The sequence below is a fragment of the Rhineura floridana genome, chromosome 5, assembly GCF_030035675.1.
Source record: "Rhineura floridana isolate rRhiFlo1 chromosome 5, rRhiFlo1.hap2, whole genome shotgun sequence".
NCBI lineage: Eukaryota > Metazoa > Chordata > Lepidosauria > Squamata > Rhineuridae > Rhineura > Rhineura floridana.
Window position 1 is genome coordinate 50,268,864 of NC_084484.1, and position 25,015 is coordinate 50,293,878.

The 25,015-nt window shown below is 41.6% G+C and overlaps 2 protein-coding genes across 3 annotated transcripts in view; both read left to right on the forward strand.

Moving 5' to 3' along the window:
* The window catches only part of ARHGEF7 (Rho guanine nucleotide exchange factor 7), a 129,500-nt gene extending 127,289 nt beyond the window's left edge, over positions 1-2,211 (forward strand). For both annotated transcript variants that reach the window (XM_061626647.1, XM_061626645.1), the window contains one exon: positions 149-2,211. In XM_061626647.1, the coding sequence (XP_061482631.1) occupies positions 149-271 (123 nt within the window). In that variant the 3' untranslated portion in view covers positions 272-2,211. The remainder of the gene's footprint in view (positions 1-148) is intronic.
* Positions 2,212-6,322: 4,111 nt separating this feature from the next.
* On the forward strand, positions 6,323-23,556 carry TEX29 (testis expressed 29). Its single transcript, XM_061629680.1, has 4 exons — positions 6,323-6,513; positions 16,449-16,559; positions 21,148-21,217; positions 23,454-23,556. The coding sequence occupies exons 1-4, from the start codon at positions 6,327-6,329 to the stop codon at positions 23,554-23,556; spliced, it is 471 nt and encodes a 156-aa protein (XP_061485664.1). The 5' UTR covers positions 6,323-6,326.
* The last annotated feature ends 1,459 nt before the right edge of the window (positions 23,557-25,015 follow it).

Here is a 25,015-nt window from a genome sequence, read left to right on the forward strand (position 1 = left end):
GAACCCAAAGATTATAGATCAAACGTCTCCAACAGAGGTGTACTCAATGAGCCCTCATGCCTCCCCCTTGCAAAAGTATCTTGAAGGGAAACAATCTTCTAGCCATTGAGAAAAAGTTACCATAACATGTTTGTCTTTTCTTTGTCAGGATAACAAAAAGATGAAGAAATCTCTGGAAGAAGAACAAAGAGCTCGCAAGGAGCTTGAAAAGCTTGTCCGGAAAGTTCTAAAGAGTATGAATGATCCTTCTTGGGATGAAACCAATTTATAACAAATTTACCATTGTTTTTTTCTTTCTATTGAAAGACCAGTTGTCAAATCAAGCTGGGAAGCCTTCTGACATTTAGTCAGTATTGCACAAAAAGCGCTACAAAGCAGGACTTAACTGGACCGAATGATTTTTCTTTTCATACAATGTATAATAATAACCAATCCATTCACTGAAGCGGTCTGTACTTAAGTGTAGATAGTATGGACCCTGAACTGAACTAGACTTGTGTGCATTTAAATTACCTCATTTTGCAGCAAGTGCAACAGCAGGCTGAGAAGTCCATGCTGCCCCCACCCCCTTGCCCAAATTTTGTAAATATTATCTGTAATTTTAAATGCATATGTGATCAGTGGATCAAGACTGATACTGAGTTATACGTTCTTCATGTAATGATTGTAGCAGACAGACATGGCAGTGCCTGATGCTCTCATATAATCACTCAAAATTCTGTTTCAGAATGAATGGTTTTGAATTGTTTTAGACATATTAGGCATTAGTTGCAAAATGTATTTTTTGTAATTCCCCAGTATTCTGGTTTTTTAAAAATAATTTAATTAAATGTATTTATGTCTGTTTAAAACCTTCAGACACAATATTAACATGCTTTTTAAAAACACCAAATTGTCAATGCAGTAAACTGGCAACTGGCACAATTTCGTATTCTAACTAGCATCTTAAGATCCAAGGCAGATAGTTAAGTTTCTTTTGGCATGGCAGTATACAGAATAACCAGTTAAAGGTGGATGTACTTGCTCTTGTTGTTTTTTAAAGATTAGTTATTATTAGATGATTTGTGTACTACATTTTTTAAAAAAATGGTTGTGCCTGTACTTTAACATACAGCTGGCTAGTATTTTAATTGAACACTCAAGCACTGTTTCAAAACAGAAGTCCTAATCAAGGGTGTGTGGGGCTTTTTGTTTTGTTTTAGGTTTTTGAATGAATAAAATGTATTATTTATTTTTTATCATGATTGTAGCAAGGTTAGGTTAACGTATGCATGTAAAGCATTTGGAAAACTCAAACCTCAGAACTGACATTTGATCTTCCACTACTGCGCAAAAATAATCCATCCCCACCCCCAGGCAAGATCAAGTGAAATGATAGTCCACTTAATATCCATTCTCTTTATGCAAGAAATAAAGAAAAAGGAAGAAAAAGCAGTGCTGTATGAAAAGAAATCTCTTCAGTTTTCTCTACCCATATGAAAAGGCTCCTGTTTCTTTGGAAAACATGGAGTTCATATGATGAAATTTAGCACTGTGATATTTTGTGTTGGCAGTCTGGAACTCTATGATGTACAGTTTGGACAGTATATACTTTAAAATACCATTGTGGTCATGTAATATATCTTTCAGTGCGTCAGACTGAAGGTTGCTCATGGTTTTTGAAGGGAAAGGAATTAAAGTATTTGGCTCTTGAAATCAGTGAATCAATTCAAATCCTAGTAATGTTAATATCAGTCTCACTGCTGACTTTGGGCAAGATCCTACAGCAGAATGCATTAAAGAGAAACTGAAGATTGCTGCTAAAGACGGCATCCCTGTTTTGAGTTCTCCCCCTGCCTTATTATATAGTAAAACTATCCTGTGTCTTAAAGGCATCACATTTGTTACCATACCTGTCTTCAGTTGGTGATCTGGAGTGGGAAAACATTTATTGTGGTAAGATCAGAACTCATAATTGCTTGTACTGAATGTTACAGAAGGGAGAACCCAACATGGGAATGCCATCTAAGTAGATAGTCGTATGTTTATCAAAATGTCACCCCTAAAAGATGCCTTGGACACTGTACGCTATATGACTCTTGTATTAAACAGGCAATCCATATTCCCCACCCATGGAGCAATAAGACTTAGCTATTTATTGTTTCTCGCTGGCAGCAACCAGAAATGGGCAGCTATACTTCTGTTGAAATAAATGTGTATTGTTATGATAAAGGGCTTTTGTAGCTCATTTTATGAAATGGTGTCGTACACACTTAATTTTAGGAGGGGGCTTAAATGTAATGGAACTAAGTTTCTACATGCTTAAATGGTGTTATGAATTTGGAAATAGGAACTAATTCCAATCCTGTGAACTAACCCTGCTTTGTCATTGCATTACTGTGCAGTATACAGCACCATCAAGGCATATGTGCAGTGCAAAGAGGCAGAAGTTTAAAGGTCAGCCCCTTACCCTAGGGAGTTTATAATCTAAACTTCAACAAGTTTCCTCATGTTTGCCCTTTGATAAATTCATTTTCTCTCATTGCTTACACTTAAGAGTTGGTGCATTATTATTATTTATGAAATGTATTTGCTGCTTTTTTCAACAAAAAGCAACTTAGAAAGATTTAAAATATAAAAATGCCATAAAAATAAACAAAAAACACACATATATATCCTTCCCCACCCTGCTAAAAGTGAACATCAAGAAATGCTAAAATCATATTGTCCTTGTGTTAAGTAATAGAAATACAATTAAAAATTATACAGCAAGTAGCACAGTGCATTACAATGGCTACAACAGGCATAAAAACCATTAAGTGGTTCACCAAAACTCTCAGCAATTTTCAAGTGGTCCTGAGGGAGGGGGAAAAGTTTGGGAATCACTGCTTTAGGTTTTTGACTTTCATCCAGTCCATTACCACAGCTGGACATTGGTTTAGTGCATCTTGCCACACCCCTTTGACACCTCAAGCAGGAATAGAGCCACATGTCATCAGCATATTGATAACAGTCCACTTCAAAGCTCCGAATTACCTCACTCTGCAACTTTGTGCAGATGTTAAACAGTATGGGAAAGAAAATGGACCTCTGTGGAACCTCACATTGGCTCCACGGAACAGCATCCCCCCCCCCGGGTTTCTCTGGGGTGTCCTTGATACCCTGCTCTCCTACCATCAGCAACCACCAATAGGGTGTATTCAATGATGTGGCATGTATCTCTTTCTTCATGTGTCATATCAAGGGTGGGCTCCAAGCCAGGGTGGAGGTGGGTTTGAGCTGCAGCACTATCGATACCAGGCAGCAGCACTCAGCAGTGTTCTGGTCAGACTTGGGCCCCCGGTGCTTTCTTCATACCCTTTGTACAAAGGCTTCATTAAGGTAGTGAGTCTTTAATTGCTACAAGTAATCTATAGGTTCCCTATCTGGAACCTCAGTTGGGTCCGTACTGTTCTTACGGGTCCACCATTTGAACCCATGGCAACTTGCTGACCCTGAAGATGGTGTTTATGGTGGCTATCATCTCGGCCAGGCATGTATTAGAGCTAGGTGCCCTATCCTCTAATCCTCAGCTGTGTGTTTTTTCATAGAAGGTGGGTGTCGGGAGGATGAGCTGGGCTCCTGGGGGGTTGGAAGGAGAGGATTCAGATGGCTGGCAGAGGGAGGAGGGAGGAACTTACCCTCTGTGGAGCGAAGCCGAAACAGAGGACATGCCAGAGATAGGGTCGCCTAGCAACGGGGAGCCTGAGAGCCTTGAAGTTTTAGAATCCCCCCCAGACATTCCCAGGCCCTCCCTTCTCCGCAGCTCAGAGCAAGAGGGAGGGCTGATCACAGCAGAAAGGCGGAGAGATGGTTTACCCTCAGCTCCTTCTTTATCACCCATAGTGGAATCGGACACTTCAGAAGAGGAGGAGGTGATGCCTCCCCCCTCACCACGCACACGCAGACGGTTGAAAAGACAGGAGAGAAGGGGGGGAAGGCGGGCAGTACCTGAGGGGGAGTTAAGGAGGAGCGAAAGGTTGCGCGCCCGTTTAGCCCCTTCTTAAAGAACAGGCGGGAAGCAGCCCCTTGCTCTGTCAACTTTCTCCCAATGTCGCAGGACCTGTATCCCTGCATTGCTTCATGAGAAAGTGCAGTCTTTGTTTGGACATTACCCTAATAAAACATGAATTAACTACAACCTGTGGTCTGTTTCCTGAGTCGCATCCTGGGCCTGACAGTGGGGCTACCTCCTGATCCCCCCTTCATCCCAAAGGTCAACTCAGTGTTTCATTGTTCCTGGGAGGTGGTGGTGCCTTTCTTCTTTCCCAACCCTTCCTGTTCACAGGAAAGAAGGTGGCACACCCTGAAACCCAGAAATCAAAGTTCCTGTTTGTATTCTGTGCAGGCCCATTAACTGGCAATAAAGTTTCCACCTCTTTGATTGCTAGGTGACTGAGAGTGGCTATTGGGGTAACTTGTGAGGCTTTAAGTAAGCATTCTCCAGTGGGGGTGTTAGTGCACTCGCTGAGGGGAGCAGCTGTCTTGGCTGCATACTGTGGTGGGTTCCCTATTGTAGACATCAGTCAGGCGGCTACTTAGGCCTCTGTGCACAGTTTCACAAAACACTATTGTGTGGATGTGTTCTCTTCTGATGATACATTCAGCAGGAGGGTGTGGCAAAGGATTAGGCACGTCACAGAGGAAGCCTGCCCTCTGCTGGGGCCACTCTCGTACATCCCTCTCAACAGAATGTCCTCCACTCCAGTCTGGCAAAAGCAGAAATTTTACTTACTGTGAATTGCTGTTTCCAGATTGGGATGGATGACACTTGATCAGCCTCTTACTTCCTCTGTTTGGCAGGTGCTGTGCTGGGAATTTCAAGTGGGGGAGAGTGCTGTTGTGCTCAGGTGCTGCTGCAGGCTGCCCATAGGTGTCTGGTTGGCCATTGTGAGAACAAGATACTAGACTAGATTGGCCATTGGCCTGATCTGGCAAGCTTTTCTTGTATTCCTATCATCCTCAAGACATTACTGGACAACTTCCATCTTCCCTCACCATTGCCCATGCTGGCTGGGCAGATTGGAGTCATGAGTCCAGCAACATCTGGAGGGCCATAGGCCTGAAGTAGGAGAACCATTGCTCTATCTTCCCTGTGAAGGGTTGGGTTTGGCCAGTGCCCAGCTAGCTTTATGGGGCTTGCTCCTTCAAAGAGGTTCTTATCTTGATTCACCATTCAGCCTCCACATATCTAAGGAAGATTGGATGCCCCATCTCCACCGAAGGGAGGAAGGTCAATCACTACAGGTTTGCAGGAGAGAACAGAGAGAAGATATAGTTTGGAACAAAGTCCTGATGCAAGCCCTCTTCTTCTAATGTTTACAGTGGGGGTGGGGGCTCTAAAAGCCAAGGGAGAGCAGGGGTGGTGGGGCAGAAATAGATCACTCTCTGGTTCATCTTAGACCCTCCCTGCGAAGTCATTGCAAGGTGAGGACAACTCCATTCATCCCCACGGGATCTTTCAGGGGGAAGCGGACTCCCTGTCTCCCACCCTAAATTCTTGCAACCCCACACAGCTCCACAGCATCATCCCTCTTCCTTGCAACTGGATATATCCAAACCAGAGTCTATGCTGACTAAAAGAGAGAATAGTTGTAATATTTTTTCAACTACAGATGGGACTGAGACAGATGCATTTTAGGTGGCTAGATTCCCCCCACCCCCTAGACATATTTCTGCATTCATGTAAAGTGAGCTAGCTCACCAGTTTCTAGTGCCTCTGCTGCAGTGGTCACCAGTACCAGCACTGAATGTCCCACCACTGCCACCACCACTTCAGACACCTTAGCTTTCAGAGTCTTTATTCAGTTCCTGATGGCTAGCAGTATACATGCAGCTGCTAGGGAACCACATTCATTCCTGGGGTATGGCCCCCATACAGCTAGAAGCTGAGCGACTTCTCCAACTACAGAGAGTTTTACAGGAGCCCAGGGAGACCTACATGTTTCACGCTGCTCACCACAGTGTGTTGCATTGCTTTTGTTGCCCCTGTTGTCTCAACCATCAGTCCCCTTGGCAACCAGGTTAATGACAACACACAGTCAACTATGATGTCACAAGTTACAACACCCTTTAGTTGCTCACCATGATAGTAAGGAAATTACTAGGCAGACCTAGTGGAGAGGAAGCCTCAGAGTTGGATCACCCACCTGCAAAATTTATGGAAATACTACATTAAGCAATTTTTAAAATATTTTCCCCTGAAAGTACTTATGAATCAAAGCTGTTGGCTATCCACAAGAACATGAGTGCTTTTTCATTTACATGATTGCATTACGTTCTTTTTACCGATTGGTCCCATTAATCTCATGAAAAACGTTGAAGAACTTGGGCAGAATCCAAGGTTTATTTTGTTAATGTATTGCCTAACCTTGTGGTCTCCTCCTGGTGCGTGTGTTCAGTTGTCTCTGAAGTTGGAGAGGGCAGTACAGTCTCCACCCTTGACTCTTCAGTTGGAAAAAAGAAATGCCAACTTTCTCCGTTATGGGTTTGCAGGTAGGAATGGTGCAGAGCACTATCTTGGTACCTTGAATTGATTAATATACCCTATTATAAATATACAAATAACATTTTGCAAGAGATTGACAAATTAACTTTGCAATATATTCATCGTCATTGTTGGGTTACACAGCAAATTAGGTTACATAAGAAATGTTCTGGAAACCTTGATTATTTAACATGTTTTAGTAGTATTTAATCTGTTATTCATTATAAAGCAATCTTTACCATAGTTAGGAGTACCTACACTAATATATGCTGTTTCTCCGGCTTTGTGTTGGAAAGCTCTACAACTATGCCTTGGAACTCCTGGAATTCCTTACTAGAATAAATCAAAGCTATGTTGTCTAATCTTGCTAGTCCCAACTTCCAATAATATAATGCAAAAGTCTTTATATAACAAATAAACTCACTCTGGTCTTTTTATAGCTGATCAAAGACAAACTTAAATTGTTACTATTAATATGACAATGGTGTCTTGAATATGTTTTTTCCAGCAAACCCCTAACCTATAGTCCTCTAAATCCTGTTCTTGTGATGTATCCAGGGTAAGTGAAAGTGCCTAGTCCCAGAGGGGGGAGCACCCCCAATCTACCATACATGGGCTCCTGCTGGGAGGAAAGGTGGGATATAAAATCATAAATAAATAAATAAACAATACATTAACCATGGACTTTATATAAGTATAGCTGTATGCATGAGGACTGTGGGTATTGGGACCCTTGAAAAACTGTCCCTAAACACCAAAAGACAGAGAACATACAGTAGTACAACTTTATGTAGACACGTGGCTGTATGCACATGGGTTTGTCCTCAATGCATTTCCACACACCCTGTATCTGTTGAGAGAACAGAGCTCCAGTTCCCAGAAAAGGTACATAGTGCAAGTTGAGTGCCCTTAGCTTAGGAATGAAGATGACATGTCAGCCATGGACCAGAGTACTTCCTGGCCAGTTGAAGGAAGCTTATTTCCTCACCTTGATCCAGTTGATGATTAATAATCCTTCCATGAAGCCTTTGATCCAGGGCCAGCCTTAGGATAAATAGTATATTGGACACAGAGTACCTTCAGCATCCCCCCTTGTGGTCAGCTTTGCAGGGCCACCTAGAGGGTTTATGGAGCCTGGTGCACGTGTAATGTTGGGGTGCTGCTGCTGTCCCCTACAATGATCCATGCATGTGTGTACAAAGTTGGGGCTACATGAGAGAATGATTGCATGTACAGACTACATGCAAGAATTCTCACCAGCAGCTCCTCCCTGCCCTAGGATCAAGCAGAATGATAAATGTGCTTCATTTTTTCTTACATGGGCATAAGGGAATAAATATCAGGTTGGGCTTCTCCTGAGTACCTCCTCCAAATTCCAAACCCCTAGCAGAGCTTCTTTCTGCTTCCTGGGGCTCAATCTCACAGGTCTTCTGGTTGTGGACTGCTGCTGGGCCTCTCCATTATTCACTCAGGAAGGATTCCTCCCTCAAGGCCTGGCCTCACATCACTTGTATGCCTTTCCCTGTGTTAATTGCCACAGAAAATTACACTCCAGTGGCACCTTGCCAGGAAATTTTAGGTGGCATTCACTTACTCATTACTTGAACTCTTTATTTGATGGGCCTGGAGTTCTTGCTGCCTACTCTACCACAGAATCCCTCCTTAAAACCTTCTCTGTTCCTTCTCTCCTTACAACAAACTCTGTAACAGGGTGGTACTTGGCCTGGGCCAATCCTAAACCTGACTGACTAATCTTATTTTTATTCCTATCCAGACGTAAAGAAAGATTTTACCTTACCGAGATTGATTTAGACTCCCTTTTAGCTAATAAGCAGGCCCTTCCCTTCCAGCCTCCCAGGATACATTTTACAGCTATCTTAAACCTCAAATTAGCATATGTTCTGTTTCATACACAACTGTGTAAAATATTTACTTCATCATGGCTGGGAAGAGGTCCCGTTATGTCACAATTACATGTAAGATTCAGTGTCATCTTACACTCTAATATACCATTTCTTCTTTTTATGAAAACTAAGTATCTAGAATTCTGATGAGCAATGTTGCAGCTTCACAGCAGGGGCCAATGGTACTCACAGGAACTGAGGCAGGGGGCTCCTTGCTTTATGGGGGCCTGGGGTAAGTTGCCCTAGTTGCCCCCCCCCGGGCAGCCTTGCAGCTTTGCAGTGTTACAAGGTTGTATAGCATGTACAGGGGTGCAAAACATAGCTGTGTAACAGACCCTGCTATTCTCAGGCTTTTCCCCAGCAATGTCTATGAAAAAGGTCCAAAATGAGCTATTTCTTATTTGCTGCTCTGCTGTCAGTGTACTTCTGCTCCAGTTCTAGGATCCCAATGAAGGCCCTGTCATGTAGTGTGGATGACTCGATGGCCTTGTAGGCCCCTTCCAACTCTACTATTCTATGATTCTATGACTCTCAAAGGACGACTATAATGGATTTGTATCCCTCATGGAGTTAGTTGTAGACCTATATTCTTTATTATGTTCGGCACAGACACAAAATGGCTCCTGCTCCAAGCTCTCCTTTCTGGTCTCCAACATTTCTCCCTTGGCTATCACAATCTTTACATTTAATATTTTTTGTTTTGTAGCAGCAGTTCCTATCATTTGGTAAGCATTAGAATATCCATTATTTTTATCTTTAAAAACAACAAATAAAAGTTATAAGTAAAAAAGTATCCAGCTGATCTTTTACAGCTTATGGCTTCAAATACTATAAACACTATGTAAACATTATAAGCACTATATAAATAATAATAAAATAGTGTTTATAGTATTTGAAATACTATGTGCTTGGTGATGTTGCCTCAAAGTAAAGCTGTATTCCAATGATCTTTACCTAGCACAAATGGCATCAGGTGGAAATTGAGAAAGAAATACACTTTAAAGCTAATTCAAGGAAGATCATTTTTGTAGTTAGCACCCAAACGACGTGTAGAACTTTGAAAAAAAGGCTATTGACATTTTTTTACTACCCTAACTCACTGTAGACAGTACATTCAAATAACACAGCCACGGAGCTCACCTAGTTGCCCTTCTCAGCTGGGCTTGGCGCTCCCATCAGCTCATCTTGGTACTCCCTTCAGTTCAGTTAGGTGTCCCCCTCAGCTCAGCTTGGTGCTCCCCTCAGCTCAGCGTCCTGGTCAACTGCCCAGCTCACTCACCCCTAAGGCTGGCCCTACTTTGATCCTTCTAGTGCAGTATTGTCCATTCTGACATTAGTTCTCCAAATCATGCTGAAATCTTTCACAGCCTTGTGATTTGATATGCTTTAAACTGGCGATGCCAGTGATCACCAGTTTCTCAGCATCCACTACTGGAGTGACAAGTTTGCACCATCAAGAATTTCATCAAGATAGTGTCAAAACTGCGGCTTTTCTGAAAACATTGGTGGATTCATGTGCATCCTATTCCTGATTAATCTGAACAGATCCAAGAAGCCAAGAATCTAAAATAACAGGTATGAAGGAAATTATTGCTTGGAGATCACAGCTTAATCTACCTGCAAAAACTGGTGAAAACTACTCTCCCTTTGTAATGTGATTTGTTTCCTATAGAAATTGCTTTAAATGGATCTTCACAGTAAAAACAAACTTCTTTACAACATTTATAGAATAATTTTGCTTTGCTCTAATGTGTTGTGGGGTTGATAGACATTGCTATCTGCTCTGGCCTTACTGACTGAAACAATGATGATTTAATTATTTCTGGAATAATTTTCAATCACTTTCATACTGGGGCACCACTGAAATACTTCTGACGCAAGTTGTACAGGTGTTATAATCTACTGAAGAGCTTCCTCTGGTGGCAACTACATATAAACCTGTACTGTAATAAGTGAGATGGAGCATGTGAAAGTTGGATAGAGTGTACCCAATTAAGCAAATAGATATGTACAAGAGTGAAGGGGCTGTTGAAACCAGACAACTTTGAATACGTTTTTTCTTAAAAAAAAAAACACTTTTGATTTATACCAAACTAAATTATATTGGCAAATGTTTTCAGCGCAGCTTCTGAAGCATATAGACACCTGTTGAGCACATTAACGGGCTCCTGCTGGGAGGAAGGGCAGGATATAAATCAAGCAATAAATAAATAAATGGCCTCACCTGTATTAGATGAAATGGTGTGATACATGAGGATCCCTGCTCAGTGGTTTCATGTGGATATTGAACAACATAGGAAATAATTGTAGACACCACAGTCTAAGAAGGATATTGACAAATTCAAACATGTCCAGAGGAAGGCAACAAAGACAGTGAGCGGCCTGGAGAGGAAAATTGCAGGAGTTGGATATGTTGAGCCGGGAAAAGAGGTGGCATGACTCCAGGTGGGACAGGCAAAGATCTTTATCTGAAACCCTGGAGAGCTGCCGCCAATCATTGCAGGCAATACTGAGCTAGGTGGACCAGTGATCTGACTTCCTGTATAAAAGGCACCTTCCTTTGTTCTCCAAAACAGTCCCACAGAAATGCATAGGATGGCAAACAATTCCTACCAGTACTGTCTTCTGGAAATGAAACACCAGATAGCAGTGTAGCTACTGAGGTTTCTATCCTGAACAGCCAGTCACGAAGAACACTGTGGTTCGTGGTATCAAAATTCTTTGAGAAGTTTCAGGGTTACATTCTTCTCTGTCTTCCTGGCAAAGATCATTCAAGAGAGCCATGAAATGTCAGTGCCAAACATGGGTCAGGACTCTGATGGAAATGGAGTCTGGTAATCTGTGTTATCCAAGAATGCCGACAATTTAAAAACATTCCTGTTCACCCAAGCATTTATTGAAAGATACCAAGGGATATTTTTTCTATCCATTTGAAATATTTCTATTAGTTGTGAATATATTTAGTTTATGGGCTTATCTACACTTTGGTTTAGTGCAGCCTTTCCCAACTAGTGGGCCACCAGGTGTTGTTGGACCACAATTCCCATCTTTCCTGACCATTGGCGATGCTGGCTGATGAGAGTTGTGGTCCAACAACATCTGGTGGCCCACTAGTTGGGAAAGGCTGATTTAGTGTGTTTTTGGTACTTCTCACATCTTTTAATTCGAATGGTTCATATGATGTTACTGGCAAACAGAAGCTATCATGCAGTTTCCCCCTGTAAATCCATACTAACCCAATTCGCTAATAATAGGAAAGGGGAAGGAAAAAAGTCTTCACTCTGTATCTCTAGTGCTCACAGACGCTTTGCTCTGATGCTTTTAGGAGGGTGTGTCAATCATTCCCCTCTCTACGCCCACTCCCTCCTTCTCCCTTTGTTCATTTTATTTCCTGTAGGCTGAAAAATAACTTCCAGCTGCTCTCCTCTGTTCTGCTAGCCTTTGTTATGTTGCTGCAAATGGTGCCTTATTTTTCTTTTCCACCTAACTTATGTGCAGAAAGCATAACACTGCTCAAACAAAGATTTGTATTTCAGCTGTATTGTGCCAGTGCAAATACAAATAATTGCACTTCTGGGTTGTTGTTTTTTAAAAAATGAAACTTACTAGTAGAACAAATTGAGCATGCTTGGTTGCCAAGAGGGAGTGGAAATGTTAAATTAGAGGGCAGGGTCATTAGGAAACTGCATGATTGATCCTTCCCTTCAGTGTGAATAGAAAACACCATGTTTGCAGCTGACATTGAGCCCTTATTGGGAACAGTGCAAATAGAAAACAGAGAAAAAAACAGCGCCTTTAGTATGAAGTAATTCTCCCATGTGGATAAGCCCTATGTTTAATTGTTTGTTTAAAATAAATTTTTTAAGTTTGTATTATTGTTTTGCCATCCTGGGCACCTTTGGGAGGAAGGGTAGGATAAAATATCAAATAAATAAAATTGTACAGCTGCCGCTCTCTTGGTCACTTTGCCCCATAAGAGAAGGTTTGAGGCCACTTTACACTGCTGAAACTTTTTTAAAAAACAACAACAACACAACACCATAACAATCCTATCTTTATCAAATGTCCTGCACTCTAACATTCTGGACCCTCCCCTCTTTCCCTCTTCGTGGCTGATCATCTTTCCTGTCACAGTGGTAAGTGCATTTGTTGTGAGCCCACTGGCTGTCATTGGCTTACATCCTCTGATGTCATAAAAAGGATTGTCAGCTTTGGTCTGGACAACCTGGTACTTGGGGGAGCCTTGGTGACCCTCGGAACTTAATCAGAAGTTTAACGAGCAAACTAAAAAAAAACCCTATCCAGCCCCAATCTATACTGGTACCCATGATCTTGTGAATTAATTTATACACTAATATTTTACTGAAGGTGGAGAGACAATTCTACATGCTTGTGTATGTAATGAACAAAAGTAACAAAGCATTGCATAACTCTGGACAAAATAATGGTTAGGCACCAGATAAACAGAAATCCTTGCTTTTTTTTGTCAGTTTTGAACTCTGACCAAAGAAAATCTCTAAACAGCCACAAGGAGATCCAAACAGAATTCTCTAAGTATGCTTCCACCTTGCCAATTTTAATATTGATGGAATTCTGTTCATGTGCAGGCAAAGAGAAATCCATTCTACTTTTTTCAAAGTCTGCGGGCAGTACTAGGTGCAGTACTAAATGTTGCTGCTAAAACATGAAATTTCCCCACCCCAAATAATTGATGACATTGCTATGGGGTGGCCCACGGAGGGCCTAGCTCTCAGTCTTTTCTGTTGGACCCAGCTCTCCTGTCCATCCCGCTCCCTCTTTAAAACTTAAAATGGGGGTTGGTGGTTCATTTTTACTTTGCTAACAGAACAACAAAGTGCAATACAAGTTAAACCTCACCTACCCAGCCATCATCTTAATTTGCCCAGAGGCACTTCTTTTAGTTTTACTGTCTAAGTAAAAGCATTTCTTGCCAAATTCCTGTGCCCAAAAATTCCTGTTGACACCCCATATCTCAGAGTAAACCCTTATAACCATAGTCCGTCTCATTCCTCTGAAAGTCACCCTCCATTTGCATCTTTTGTTATGTGCATTCAAGTCGATTAGGATTTATGGCGACCCTATGAATCAGTGACCTCCAATAGCATCTGTCATGAACCACCCTGTTCAGATCTTGTAAGTTCAGGTCTGTGGCTTCCTTTATGGAATCAATCCATCTCTTATTTGGCCTTCCTCTTTTTCTACTCTCTTCTGTTTTCCCCAGTATTATTGTCTTTTCTAGTGAATCATGTCTTCTCATGATGTGTCCAAAGGATGATAACCTCAGTTTCATCATTTTAGCTTCTAGTGACAGTTCTGGCTTAATTTGTTCTAACACCCAATTATTTGTCTTTTTCGCAGTCCACAGTATGTGCAAAGCTCTCTTCCACCACCATTTCAAATGAGTTGATTTTTCTCTTATCCGCTTTTTTCTCTGCCCAATGTTCACATCCATACATAGAGTTCAGGAATACCATGGTCTGAATGATCCTGACTTTAGTGTTCAGTGATACATCTTTGCATTTGAGGACCCTTTCTAGTTCTCTCATAGCTGCCCTCCCCAGTCCTAGTCTTCTTCTGATTTCTCGACTATTGTCTCCATTTTGGCTAATGACTGTGCCAAGGTATTGATAATCCTTGACAAGTTCGATGTCCTCATTGTCAACTTTAAAGTTACATAAATCTTCTGTTGTCATTACTTTAGTCTTCTTGATGTTCAGCTGTAGTCCTGCTTTTGTGCTTTCCTCTTTAACTTTCATCAGCATTCATTTCAAATCATTCCTGGTTTCTGCTAGTAGTATGGTATCATCTGCATATCTTAAATTGCTGATATTTCTCCCTCCAATTTTCATACCTCCTTCATCTTGGGCCAATCCCACTTTCCATATGATATGTTCTGCATATGGATTAAACAAATAGGGTGATAAAATACACCCCTTGTCTCATATCTTTTCCGATGGGGAACCAATCGGTCTCTCCATATTCTGTCCTTACAGTAGCCTCTTGTCCACCATTTGCATCTATAAATATAAATTAGCACATGCCTGTGCCTCCCTGAGTACTTTAAGTACCTAACAACACCCCTGTGTGGTGGCCAGAAACACATTGCCAAAAAAGTGGAAATGCATCACTAAAGAAGGAGGACAGAGATTTCCATAAAATGTGTATGCTAATTCATATGCATGCATGCAAATTTAGAAATAATAACTATAACTCAAACAGAAATACATCTCTTCACAGTGGGGAAGACTATGACCTGTGTGCCTGCTCAGTCTGCAGTTCAGTTGCTACCCGTTGATTGGCTCTCCCTTCTGACAATTCCTCGGCTTTAGATTGCAGTTGGACTAGAGAGCCCTTCAAATAGGGGGCACCTTCAACAGAGGACTGTTCTCGGCCATCCCTTCAAATGGGGGGCTGTGCCTTGTAAAGTAGGATACCTGGCCACTCTACACCCCTGTGATGCTGGCATGGGGTGGGGAAATGTGTAACATCAGAGAGCAAGGAGGACTTGGCATGGGTCCCACCCCCTGAGCAAGGCTGAATGGGCAGGAGATGTAAAATGAAATAAAAAGAAACTTCCAACTTGTAGATCTATTGAAAGGGCATGAGAGGAAGGGGCATGGCTGGAATCTAGTTCTCTCTGGGCTTCATCCTGCCCTTCAAGCCTAGTGACTTGCTTTCCACTTTCTCCAGTCGACCAGGTTGTTGACATCCCACCAAATACAGAAGTTTTGCAAGAAGATTTGGTTTTCTTGCTCCCAATCATGGATCCATGGGTATTATAGGATTGTGGGGATGGGTTTGGATGATATCTGTGAGACTCTTTTAAAGTTTACAGTTGTGTGCCTGTAAGAGATACAACATGCAAAGGAAGAAACCTGCTCCACTGGTCAGACTAGTTTCATTTGTTAATCTAATAGAGTGGCTAAAGGGTTTGTCAAGTGCCCCATGAACCAAGTGTAAGAATATGCCAGAGAGGCAATGTGGGCCATTTAGAATTCTTTCAGGACAGAGGCCCTCCCCCCCACACACATCACCTGGCTGGAGGCTTCCCCCAATCCTGAAGCTAAGGAGAGACTTATGTTTTTAGTCTAGTCTGGAGAAGCAGGAACTAGGGAGACACAAAGAGGCTTGCTCCCTGCACCATGGCTTTGGGGTGCCTCCCTACAGGCCTGATGGAAAAGCAAGGTCTGTTGGACTGCCAATGCTGTGAATCCCTTCATCTTAAGCTCAGGTTGTGAATATTTGTAAATAAAAACCATATATCCTATAAGACACCATAGTCCCCGTTGACCTTCTTTCCATAGTAACCAACCCCTGATTAAGTGCAGGGACCCCTGGAAGTGTCACACCACTCAGAGATTGGGCTGGCACGCAACAGTATTCAAAGACTACGTACACACACAGCATTGTATTCTAGAATCAATGGAGACTGAGTTCTTGTTTTTTTCTGCCTAGTCCACACACAGTCTAGACCAAGATTGAAAAGTGCTTCTTCACAAACTGGTTTCATTCTGAAAAGAAAAGCCCATTGTAGATTGATTCTGCATTATCCTGCTGTATGTCCATTTGAAAACTGATGGTGGTCCCAGCAATAAGGAGTGCATCCACACCTGTCCATTGACATCGTGGGTGGGAATAAACCAAGATCACTAGGGGAGGGTTTTCAAACACATAGTCTAATCAAGATGAGGGCTTTCAGACACATATTGAGTAATCACACCCAACTGTCTGGACAGCAGGATCTACAATCAGTCTAGATTGGAAGTAGCATGTTGAGGACAAGCGTGAAAGTTACTATATTGAGTAAAACTACATTTTTATGCTACAAATTAGTGTGTAAACAGCCAAAAACAGTTAGGATCTTTGGTTTTAGGATTAAGGCTATTGAATCTATTTTTCAAAAATGGTACTGCAAAATTTTTAATTTATCTGATTAAATCTGTTTAAAAGCAAATTCTTTCAATTCATTTTGGGCTTGGGGACATTACTTATTTGAGTGTTTTTCTCTCTCTTTTAAGTATGCGAACTCCCTTTTTATGAAATATGCAGCTCAAATGTATCAAGAATCAAATGTTCAGAGTTAGGATGCTGTTTCCACAAAGAAACATGCTATAAGAAAGCTGTACCACGTAAGTAATTATAATTATAGTCCAAACTCAAGCCTGGTCGCCAATTTTTAAAGTGAATCTACCTCTGTTTCCCCTTTCTTCAAGTAGGGACATTCCCCCATCCCACCCTCTATGGCTGCTTCTAGAAAGTTGCAAATTAATTTTCCAAATACTCCACAAAAACAAGGTGATATCGTGGCATGATGATAGATGTACATACGGGGAGGTTTACAGAGAGTAGGAAACAGAAAAGGTGTAATTTTCCTTTCTTCCCTCCTGTAACCTCATTGTATAATGTAGAAGAGGAAAGTGTTTTGTTTTGTTTTAATCTCATGGTTGCAGTTCTCCCACATCCAACTCCTTACATCCAGCATACAATGGGATGTTATGGCTTAAGCAAGTCACTTCCTATCTACCCACCCCATTTTCATTTCCACCTCCCCTATCAATGGCGTATGGAGGCTACTGAACATGCTGAGTCCTAGTTGGGACAGCTCTTTTATTTACTAATGAATATATTTTATTAATATACCTGGGAAGTAGAACCCCAAACACTACCTTGACTGTGGGTGGCCTTGCTTCACAGCCTAACATGGCACCACCAACTTTGCTATTAGGGGGAAATGGAGACCTTCATCCAAATGTTCCAGTGTGTTCCTAGTCCCTAACAGGAGTCCGGACTCCAGTACCCCGCAGCCTTGTAGTGCTTTTCAAGGTTTGCAGAGGCAGGGGAAAATTTAAAGAGGGAAAGGAAAAAGTTTCTGACCCTTCGGAAACTTCCCACTCCTCTGTTAAATGGCTCAGTTTGGGAGTTGGATTATGACCTGGGAGACTAGGGTTCAAATTGCCACATAGCCATGAAGCTCACTGGGTGACATTGGGCCAGTCAGTGCCTCTCAGCCTCATGAAAACCCTATTCATAGGGTTGCCGTAAGTCTAGGGTTGCCATATTCCAGTTCCACAAATCCGGGTAAGCTAATTTGCATATTATGCAAATATTTGCATATTAATATTTGGATTGTCCAGTTGTTTTGTTTTTGTGCCTTGGAATTACCACCAAAAACTAGGGAAAGATGTGAGAAATCTTTTTTTTTTTTGAACTTAATATTTTCAGGCTTAAATGCCTAGACTCTAGTTTCCAGCACTATGGAATGTTGATTGATTGATTAAGAGGATTCATATCCTGCCCTTCTGCTGTTAAAAACAGAGCTCAGGACAGCTGACAAATATAATAAAAACAATAAAAATACACAATATAAAAACATAATAAAAACACAAAATAGCAACAAACATAAAGTAAGTCAGGGCAGCAGTACAGTTAACCATTACAGTTAACCATTACATATACGATATATTTCAGAGATGTAGTGGGTGGAGAAAAACAAGAAGCCAAAATGTTAGGAAAAGGAGTCTTTCACACCACGTGCTCAGTTCTAAATACTGTTGCAGCAAGTTTTACAAGTTCCTCCAGTATTCCACTGGTGCAGGCACTCAGACATTCAAAGTATCTGTATGTGTCTTAGGTTTTATAAAAGCAGAGCTTTGCTTAACTCAAAATTTCTTCTCCCTTTGATCAACCACATCTACACAGGTTCCACCTCCATACTCAAAATGAAACTGGGCCGAGATGTGCAACAACCCCACACATACCTTGCTAATTAGATTACCAATGCCAGGATGTCTGTCTTATCGACTACTCTCCTGCTCTCTCCCCCCCCACCGGGCATCATGAAAGACCCAGTCCTGGGCTCAGAAAGAAAATAAATATCTGGTCCTCTCCAAAGTACTCATAAGCCTCTTGTTTTAATTAAAATAATAATTATAAGTTCTTGCTCTTATCACTAATGGGAGTTAATTATCTTGCATATGCTGCTGTTGCTTCTATGGCTGTAACGGAGTGAGGTTAAAGATAAGTGAAATGCAAACAAGAAAAAAAAACACAGAAGGCAGTAACACTTTCCTAAATGTAATACCATACCAACCACAACAAGATTCCTGTAAGGCAGAAAACTAAGCATCTCACAACCAGTCAGGATTCCTAACCAAAAACCAAAAATATGATAAATGAAGAAATATTTATATAAGCATGACTACCAAATATATTTATTATTTACACAAACTGTAAAGATATTTATAGCGCAATCCTAGGTTTATTTATTCAGAAGCAAGTCCCAGTGTATTCAGTGGAACTTACTCAAACAGGGACAGAACTGTAACCTCAAGTGATAAGCAACTTCATTCACACAACCCAAAATTCTGAATCATGCCACTTTATGCTGTTTTGCAACTGTTTATACTTGTTTTTATGGTTATTGGATTTTAAATGGCTTTATTTCTTGTTGTGAGCTGCCTTGGTTTCCAACCCTACCTCACAGGGTTGTTGGAAAGACCACACACACACACACACTGCAGATATATAAACACATACAGCTCATATAATAGTTTATTGTCAAACCAGTTGGTCATTGCAGAAAAATCAGTATTAGTTTTAAAAAGAGCAGTATTAGTTTCCTACAGAATAAAAACTGTAATACCTAAATAAGCCCTGTCTACTTGCTTTAAAATAGGACTGGAGAGGGGGGGGGCAGAAAGAGAACACAAACACAATTCTTTTTTACATTCACTCCAAAGTCCCATTGATTTTCAGCACATTCATAACCATGTCCACTCAAAAGTAAATCCTATTGAATTCAATGGGATTTACTCTGGACATATGGGATTAGCAATGCTTTTACCCCCACAAAAGCAAGTATTGGGAAGGTTTTCATAACACTGCCCAGGATCTGACTCCTACACACAAGAGGGGAAAAAACTGAAATGTATATACTTACCCAATTTATGAGATTTTCAGATAAACGGGGGGAAACCACCATTTTCTGGCCTTGCAATGAGGTTTACTAGACACTGCCACAGGTCAACCAAACACTTCACTGATTGGCTGCAATCCTGAACGGGTGGGGTTAAAGCTACGAAGTGCTATACAATAGTTTAAAAAAAAGATTTAAGGGGGGGCTGATGTTTTTATGCATATCTCGAGAACCGGACCACCTAGAAACTTAATTTTTTTTTTAATTAAAGCTGAGAATCCGGGCCAGCTAAACAGGTGCTGGGTGGCATGCAAAGTATCCGGGTAAAACCCAGCTAACCGGGCAATATGGCAACCCTACATAAGTCGGAATCAACTTGAAGGCAATACAATTACAAAGTTAATCGGTGGGGTGGGGAGAATTACTGGTGACTGGGAAAGGGAACCTTGATTTTGTACAGGAATGGTGGTCTCTTGTTTTTATTGTATTTTATTTTCTTTATTTTTCTATTGGAGTTTAATTGCTAGGTGCCTTGGGAGCCAACTTTCTGGAACACAGGATAAAAGGACACAAAGCAATAAAAATAAATAACCAGGAAAAGACTCCATAATGCTATGCATAGTCCCAACTCTGACACACAGAGCCAGGTCAGAGGCAATGTGGATTTTCTCCAACCTGACTGAGTCCATTTGAACTGAAACCAATAACTTTGAGAACCTCTTGCTCCATTGTAAGGGATTCAGGTCTACACTCTCATTAAGTGTGGGGCTCAGCCAGAACGGAGGCAGTGAGTGCTGCTTTAGACTTGGCTGGATGTTGCACCAACTGAGACCCAAGAGAGCAGCCGCCTTCTCAGTTGGTAAGCTTCTTAAATGGCTACGCCAGTCCTCAACTCACCTGTTCTCCACTGCTAATAGGATGGCCACGTTATTGCATCGAAACACCCCCCCCCCCGAAAAGACAAAAGAGGACACAGATTTGCATAAAATTTATACATGGCAATTTATATGTGTAGATTTAGAAATAATTACTATAATTTAGATAGAAATAGGATACATCTCACCATAGTGGGGAAGATTGTGACAAGGTGGCCTGCATGCCTGGCCAATCTGCTGCCCAAGTGCTATGGTTTAACCCAGATCTTTTAAGGCGTTTGACCAAACAATCCTTCAGACAGATGGATCCTTCAAATAGAAGACTATCTTCTGACAGCCTTTCAAATATAGGATTATAAAGTAGGATACATGGCCAGACTAATGGCTAGCCAGGGACCTTCATAGTCACGATCACCGTCCTTTCATCTATGAGATCACACAGGCTATGTATGAAGCTCGTCATAACAAAAATGTTGCCTAAGTATATGGTCTTGTTTGTGTGTCTGAGTGCAGGTGTGTGCATTGGGGGGAATCCTAGCGAATGTGGTGCTGTTCAAAAGAGAGAGAGAAAGAGATGTCAATTTCTCATCCTTGAATGTGGTTATTTATTAATCTTAAATAGAAAATGTGCCCAACAAGAAAATGACCAGGTCTGACAATGGCAACTGTCCCTTTTTAATTCAGTAATTTGTGTTATTCATTTTAAAGGAAAGTTTATCTACAGCATTCAGCAGAACATTCTGGCTCTTTGAGGCCTGTTTTAAACAATGGCACATACTGCAGAGTATGGCAGGCACCTGCAGAGCTTGCAGTGACCACAGAACTCTCCACTGTGTGCTTGTAGCAAAGCTGTCCTTCATAAAGAAGATAAATAAATGTTCTACCATGACAGAGGTTTGAAGAAGGTTGCATTTTTTTTTTTTTTAGAATACATGAAAGCATTTATTGGCTTAATAGTGGTCGTCATGGTGGTCTTCTTTTTATTTATGCTGTATAGGTAAGTTGACAACTTAAATAAACTTGCAAAGCTAAATGTTAACTGTCAGGATCCCTCCTGCTGCCACCACCTGTCAGGTCCCACCTTGTGTGGCCCAGCTCTGGTCACCACCAGTCAGGATCCTGGTTTTTATCACCTGGTTCTCTCACCGGCTCTAGCACAGATCTCGCAAGATCCCACTGCTACAGCCATCACCTGTCAGGATCCCTCCTGTCAGGATCTCGCCTCAGGGTCCACCTGCTAGGATCCTGCCTGTGGCCACCGCCTTGTCACGGTCCCACCTCAGGGTCCTGGTCTTTGAATGGTTCTCACTGGCTCTAGCAAAGATCTCTCAAGATCCCACTGCTAGGCAGCACCACCAGACCTTCCTGTAAAACAATATTGCCTTGAGACTGTGGCTTAGTCTCCTCCTGGCTTATTGTGTCTGGGTGCACTTGCAGGCCACAACCCCCCTGTATCTTTGTGCCTATAAAGAATACAGTAGGGCCCCACTTTACGGCGTTCTGCTTTACGGCGTTCCGCTGATGCGGCGGCTTTCATTTTCAATTTTAAAGGTATTTTTTGCTCTTTTGCACTGTTTTGCGCTGTTTTTGTGTCATTTTTGTGAGATGTGGCCCATTATAGTGAATGGGGTTCCGCTTTATGGTGATTTCCGCTTTATGGTGGGGGTCCGGAACGGAACCTGCCGTATAAGCGGGGCCCGCCTGTACAGCCCTGGGTTGCTCTGGATACTTGATGATGTTACACTATCTCTTCACCGCTGCCACCATTTGATACTGTTTCTCCACCTTGGTAAATACCCTGCCCACCCTTCTGGTCTGTGAAAGCCCCAGCCAAGGATCAGGCTTTTGGTAAACCATGAAAATATTTATTTATAAACACCAGGAAATAACAAGATTACTTAAGCATATGGTTTCATATATTGCATTACTCTTTATGTTTCTAGTCATATATAATCTGCCTCAATACCAGCCTAATCCAATCCAACCAAAACCAACTCCAACCTCCCTCAGAACTCCCACCAACAGAACTCTACTAATCACCCCCCTTCTCAACTGTCATCCTCTCATTTATACCTTCAGACACTCAAACACTCAGCCAATCATAATACAACATTCTCCAGCATTCCAGCCCATGTACTCCCCCCTCTCTCAGTCCACTTACCACATATACTTTAATAAACCTGCACTTACCATATTTACAGTAATATCTATATACAGGGACATCACATTAACCTTCCATGAATTCTTGAAGATATTCCAGGTCTAAGTCCCAAGAAAACATTGCCAATGATTTATGAGCAGGATTTGATTGCTTCTTAATAGTGATTTACCAAAGAAGGCATAAGATTTACAAATAGGAAAAGGAAATTGAGATGTGTGTGAGTGAGAGACAGAGATGGATATATTTTTTGTACAGAAATATTTAAATAAAAAATTGTGAGAGCTCAATCTAAAGGCTACAAAATTCATAGAATAGATTGCTATTGCTTTCACTTTCTTAGTAATAGATTTTAGCTCATTTATAATATTTGTAGTTGGCTGGAGCTTGAAGAGGCTTGCTTGTTTGGTGGTCTAACTATGTGGGGAGAGCAGGAAATAATACATTAAGATTTAAAGTCTTGTTCCTAAACTTATCAAAATGCTGTATTTCAGCAAGTGATGACATTTTTTTCTTTGGCTTCGTGTGTGTTTTGACTGGGAGTATGGATATGTTACTTAATAGCTCAAGTACAAGTAAGATAATGGTCCCAATCCACCAAGAAGCATCTGCAAATAAGGTCTCCACTAGCATAGATTCTCATATAGCAAAGGGTGGGGAAGCTGTGGCTCTCTGGATGTCATAGACTATAGCCTGCATCATCCCTGAACATTGGGCCATGCTGGCTAGGGTTGCTGGGAGTTGTAGTCCAGAACATCTGGAGGGCACCACATTGCATACCCCAGAGTCCCTGACCTAGAGCACATGCACCCAATAATCTCCTGGGGCTGTACATTCCATGGTGAGATCAGTGATGGAGAACAAACTGTTTTTCAGGGAACCTTTCTGACCATTGTTGATCTTCTCACTGAGAAACTGCTAACAACCTTTTGAGAAACCCCAAGGTTCCCTGCAACAGTTTGAAAACCACTGGTCTGACTTGAAGTTCTCCTTAATCCAACTGTGCAGTGTGGGATTTTTATTTATTTATTCATTCACTCACTTACAAATAGTAAATAATGACATTTCAATGCAGCTGTTGCACAGGTAAAAAGAAAAAGTCATTTGTAAAGGCAGAAGATGAATCTGATTCAAGCGACAGTTCTACAGACCCTCAAGAACAGGAGGATGGGGATTAACACTATTCATGTGAAAAGTAAGTGTTTTTTTTGTACCCATACCCCAACCCTGAGCCGCAAATAGTGACTTTGTGTGTGTATGAGAGGTGGGGGGAGATGTATCTTCCCAGCTTTAAATGAATGGGATATGTAAGAGTGGGAGATGTATCTTCCCAGCTTTAAAAAAGTGGGATATGTTCATTGCCACCCCCTGCACTTACTAGAGAAGGCCACAATAACTGCAAATACATTAACTGAGGAGGAGGACGACCCAGAAGAAGAAGAAATGTCCATCAATAAGATTTGTGGATGAGAATGATGCATGGGATTGAGCCAATGGCCCAACTTCTTCCCCAATATGACTTTATACTTATACCATTGACTATAGCCCTCTTCTAAACACATGTAAGTTCTAAGTATGTAGGGGGCTCTGGGTACATGTGCTATCCTGTCCCCAATGTCCTTGTGCCTCATGTTTCCACACTGAGGGGGATGCTGAGGTGGGGCTGGAATGCACGTTCTTGTCCACCTACACACTTTTTGCTCTTGCATGTACAGGTTGAATGCCCAAAGAGGGTTTTGTATCTCATCTCTTCCCTTACCTGCCTTTTCAGAGCATCTTCTATGGACTGCTCATGAGCTTCTGCTTTTACTGTTCTTTGGTTTTCTTGTCCATTGTTTTATTTCTGTTGGATTTTACTGGATGGAAAAGTGGGTGGGACATTTATCCCTATAATGGCTGGGTAGAAGAGAGAATTTCTCTTTTCCATTGAAATTTTCTTTCCTATACAGCAGGAGTGGGGAATCCCTGGCACTCCAAAAGTTGCTCAACTACAACTCCCAGCAGTCCTAGCCAGCATGGCCAATGGCCAGAGATTATGGGAGTTGTAGTTTAGCAACATCTGGAAGGCCAAAGGTTCCCCACATCTGCTATATAGCTATTTAGGGGGCAGGAGCCCTGACCTTTCTCCACATCTGGCCACCCTAAACCTTTTATATTTGCCAACATTCTGGCCATTCAATGAGTTTACTTAGGAGTACTTTATGTGGATTGTGCCCTATGTTACTTGAAGGAATGACACTTACCTCTTCTTTCTCGGGTACTGAAATGTTTCAGGTGGTGGGTTTAGTTCTAGAAGAGCATTGTAGTAAGAGGAAGCACAACTCACTAGTACTTCCTGTCTGTCTGTCTGTCTGTCTCTCTTATCCACATTCCTGCATCCTCCACTCACCCCCTGTTTTGTTGTAATGTGCAAAAGCAGCTTTGAAGGGAGCTGTAATCTAGGGACATCTGGAGGGCCACAGGTTCTCCACCTGTGGCATAGATGATACTTAGTTTGATGGACCAATGGTATAAAGCAGCTTCCTATGAGACCCTCATGACCAATTTCTTAAAATTACCCTTCTGTATCATCCAAAGTGTACCACTTCCCAAAACACTGTAAAGTTAAACTCTTGCTAAGAAATATATCTTAAATAT

Coding starts and splice junctions, on each gene's coding strand:
- TEX29 (XM_061629680.1), top strand. CDS start 6,327: ATGAAAAACGTTGAAGAACTTGGGCAGAATCCAAGGTTTATTTTGTTA. Junction 6,514..16,448: donor TCTCCGTTATGGGTTTGCAG/GTAGGAATGGTG, acceptor CTCTCTTTTAAG/TATGCGAACTCCCTTTTTAT. Junction 21,218..23,453: donor TTTTTATTTATGCTGTATAG/GTAAGTTGACAA, acceptor ATTTCAATGCAG/CTGTTGCACAGGTAAAAAGA.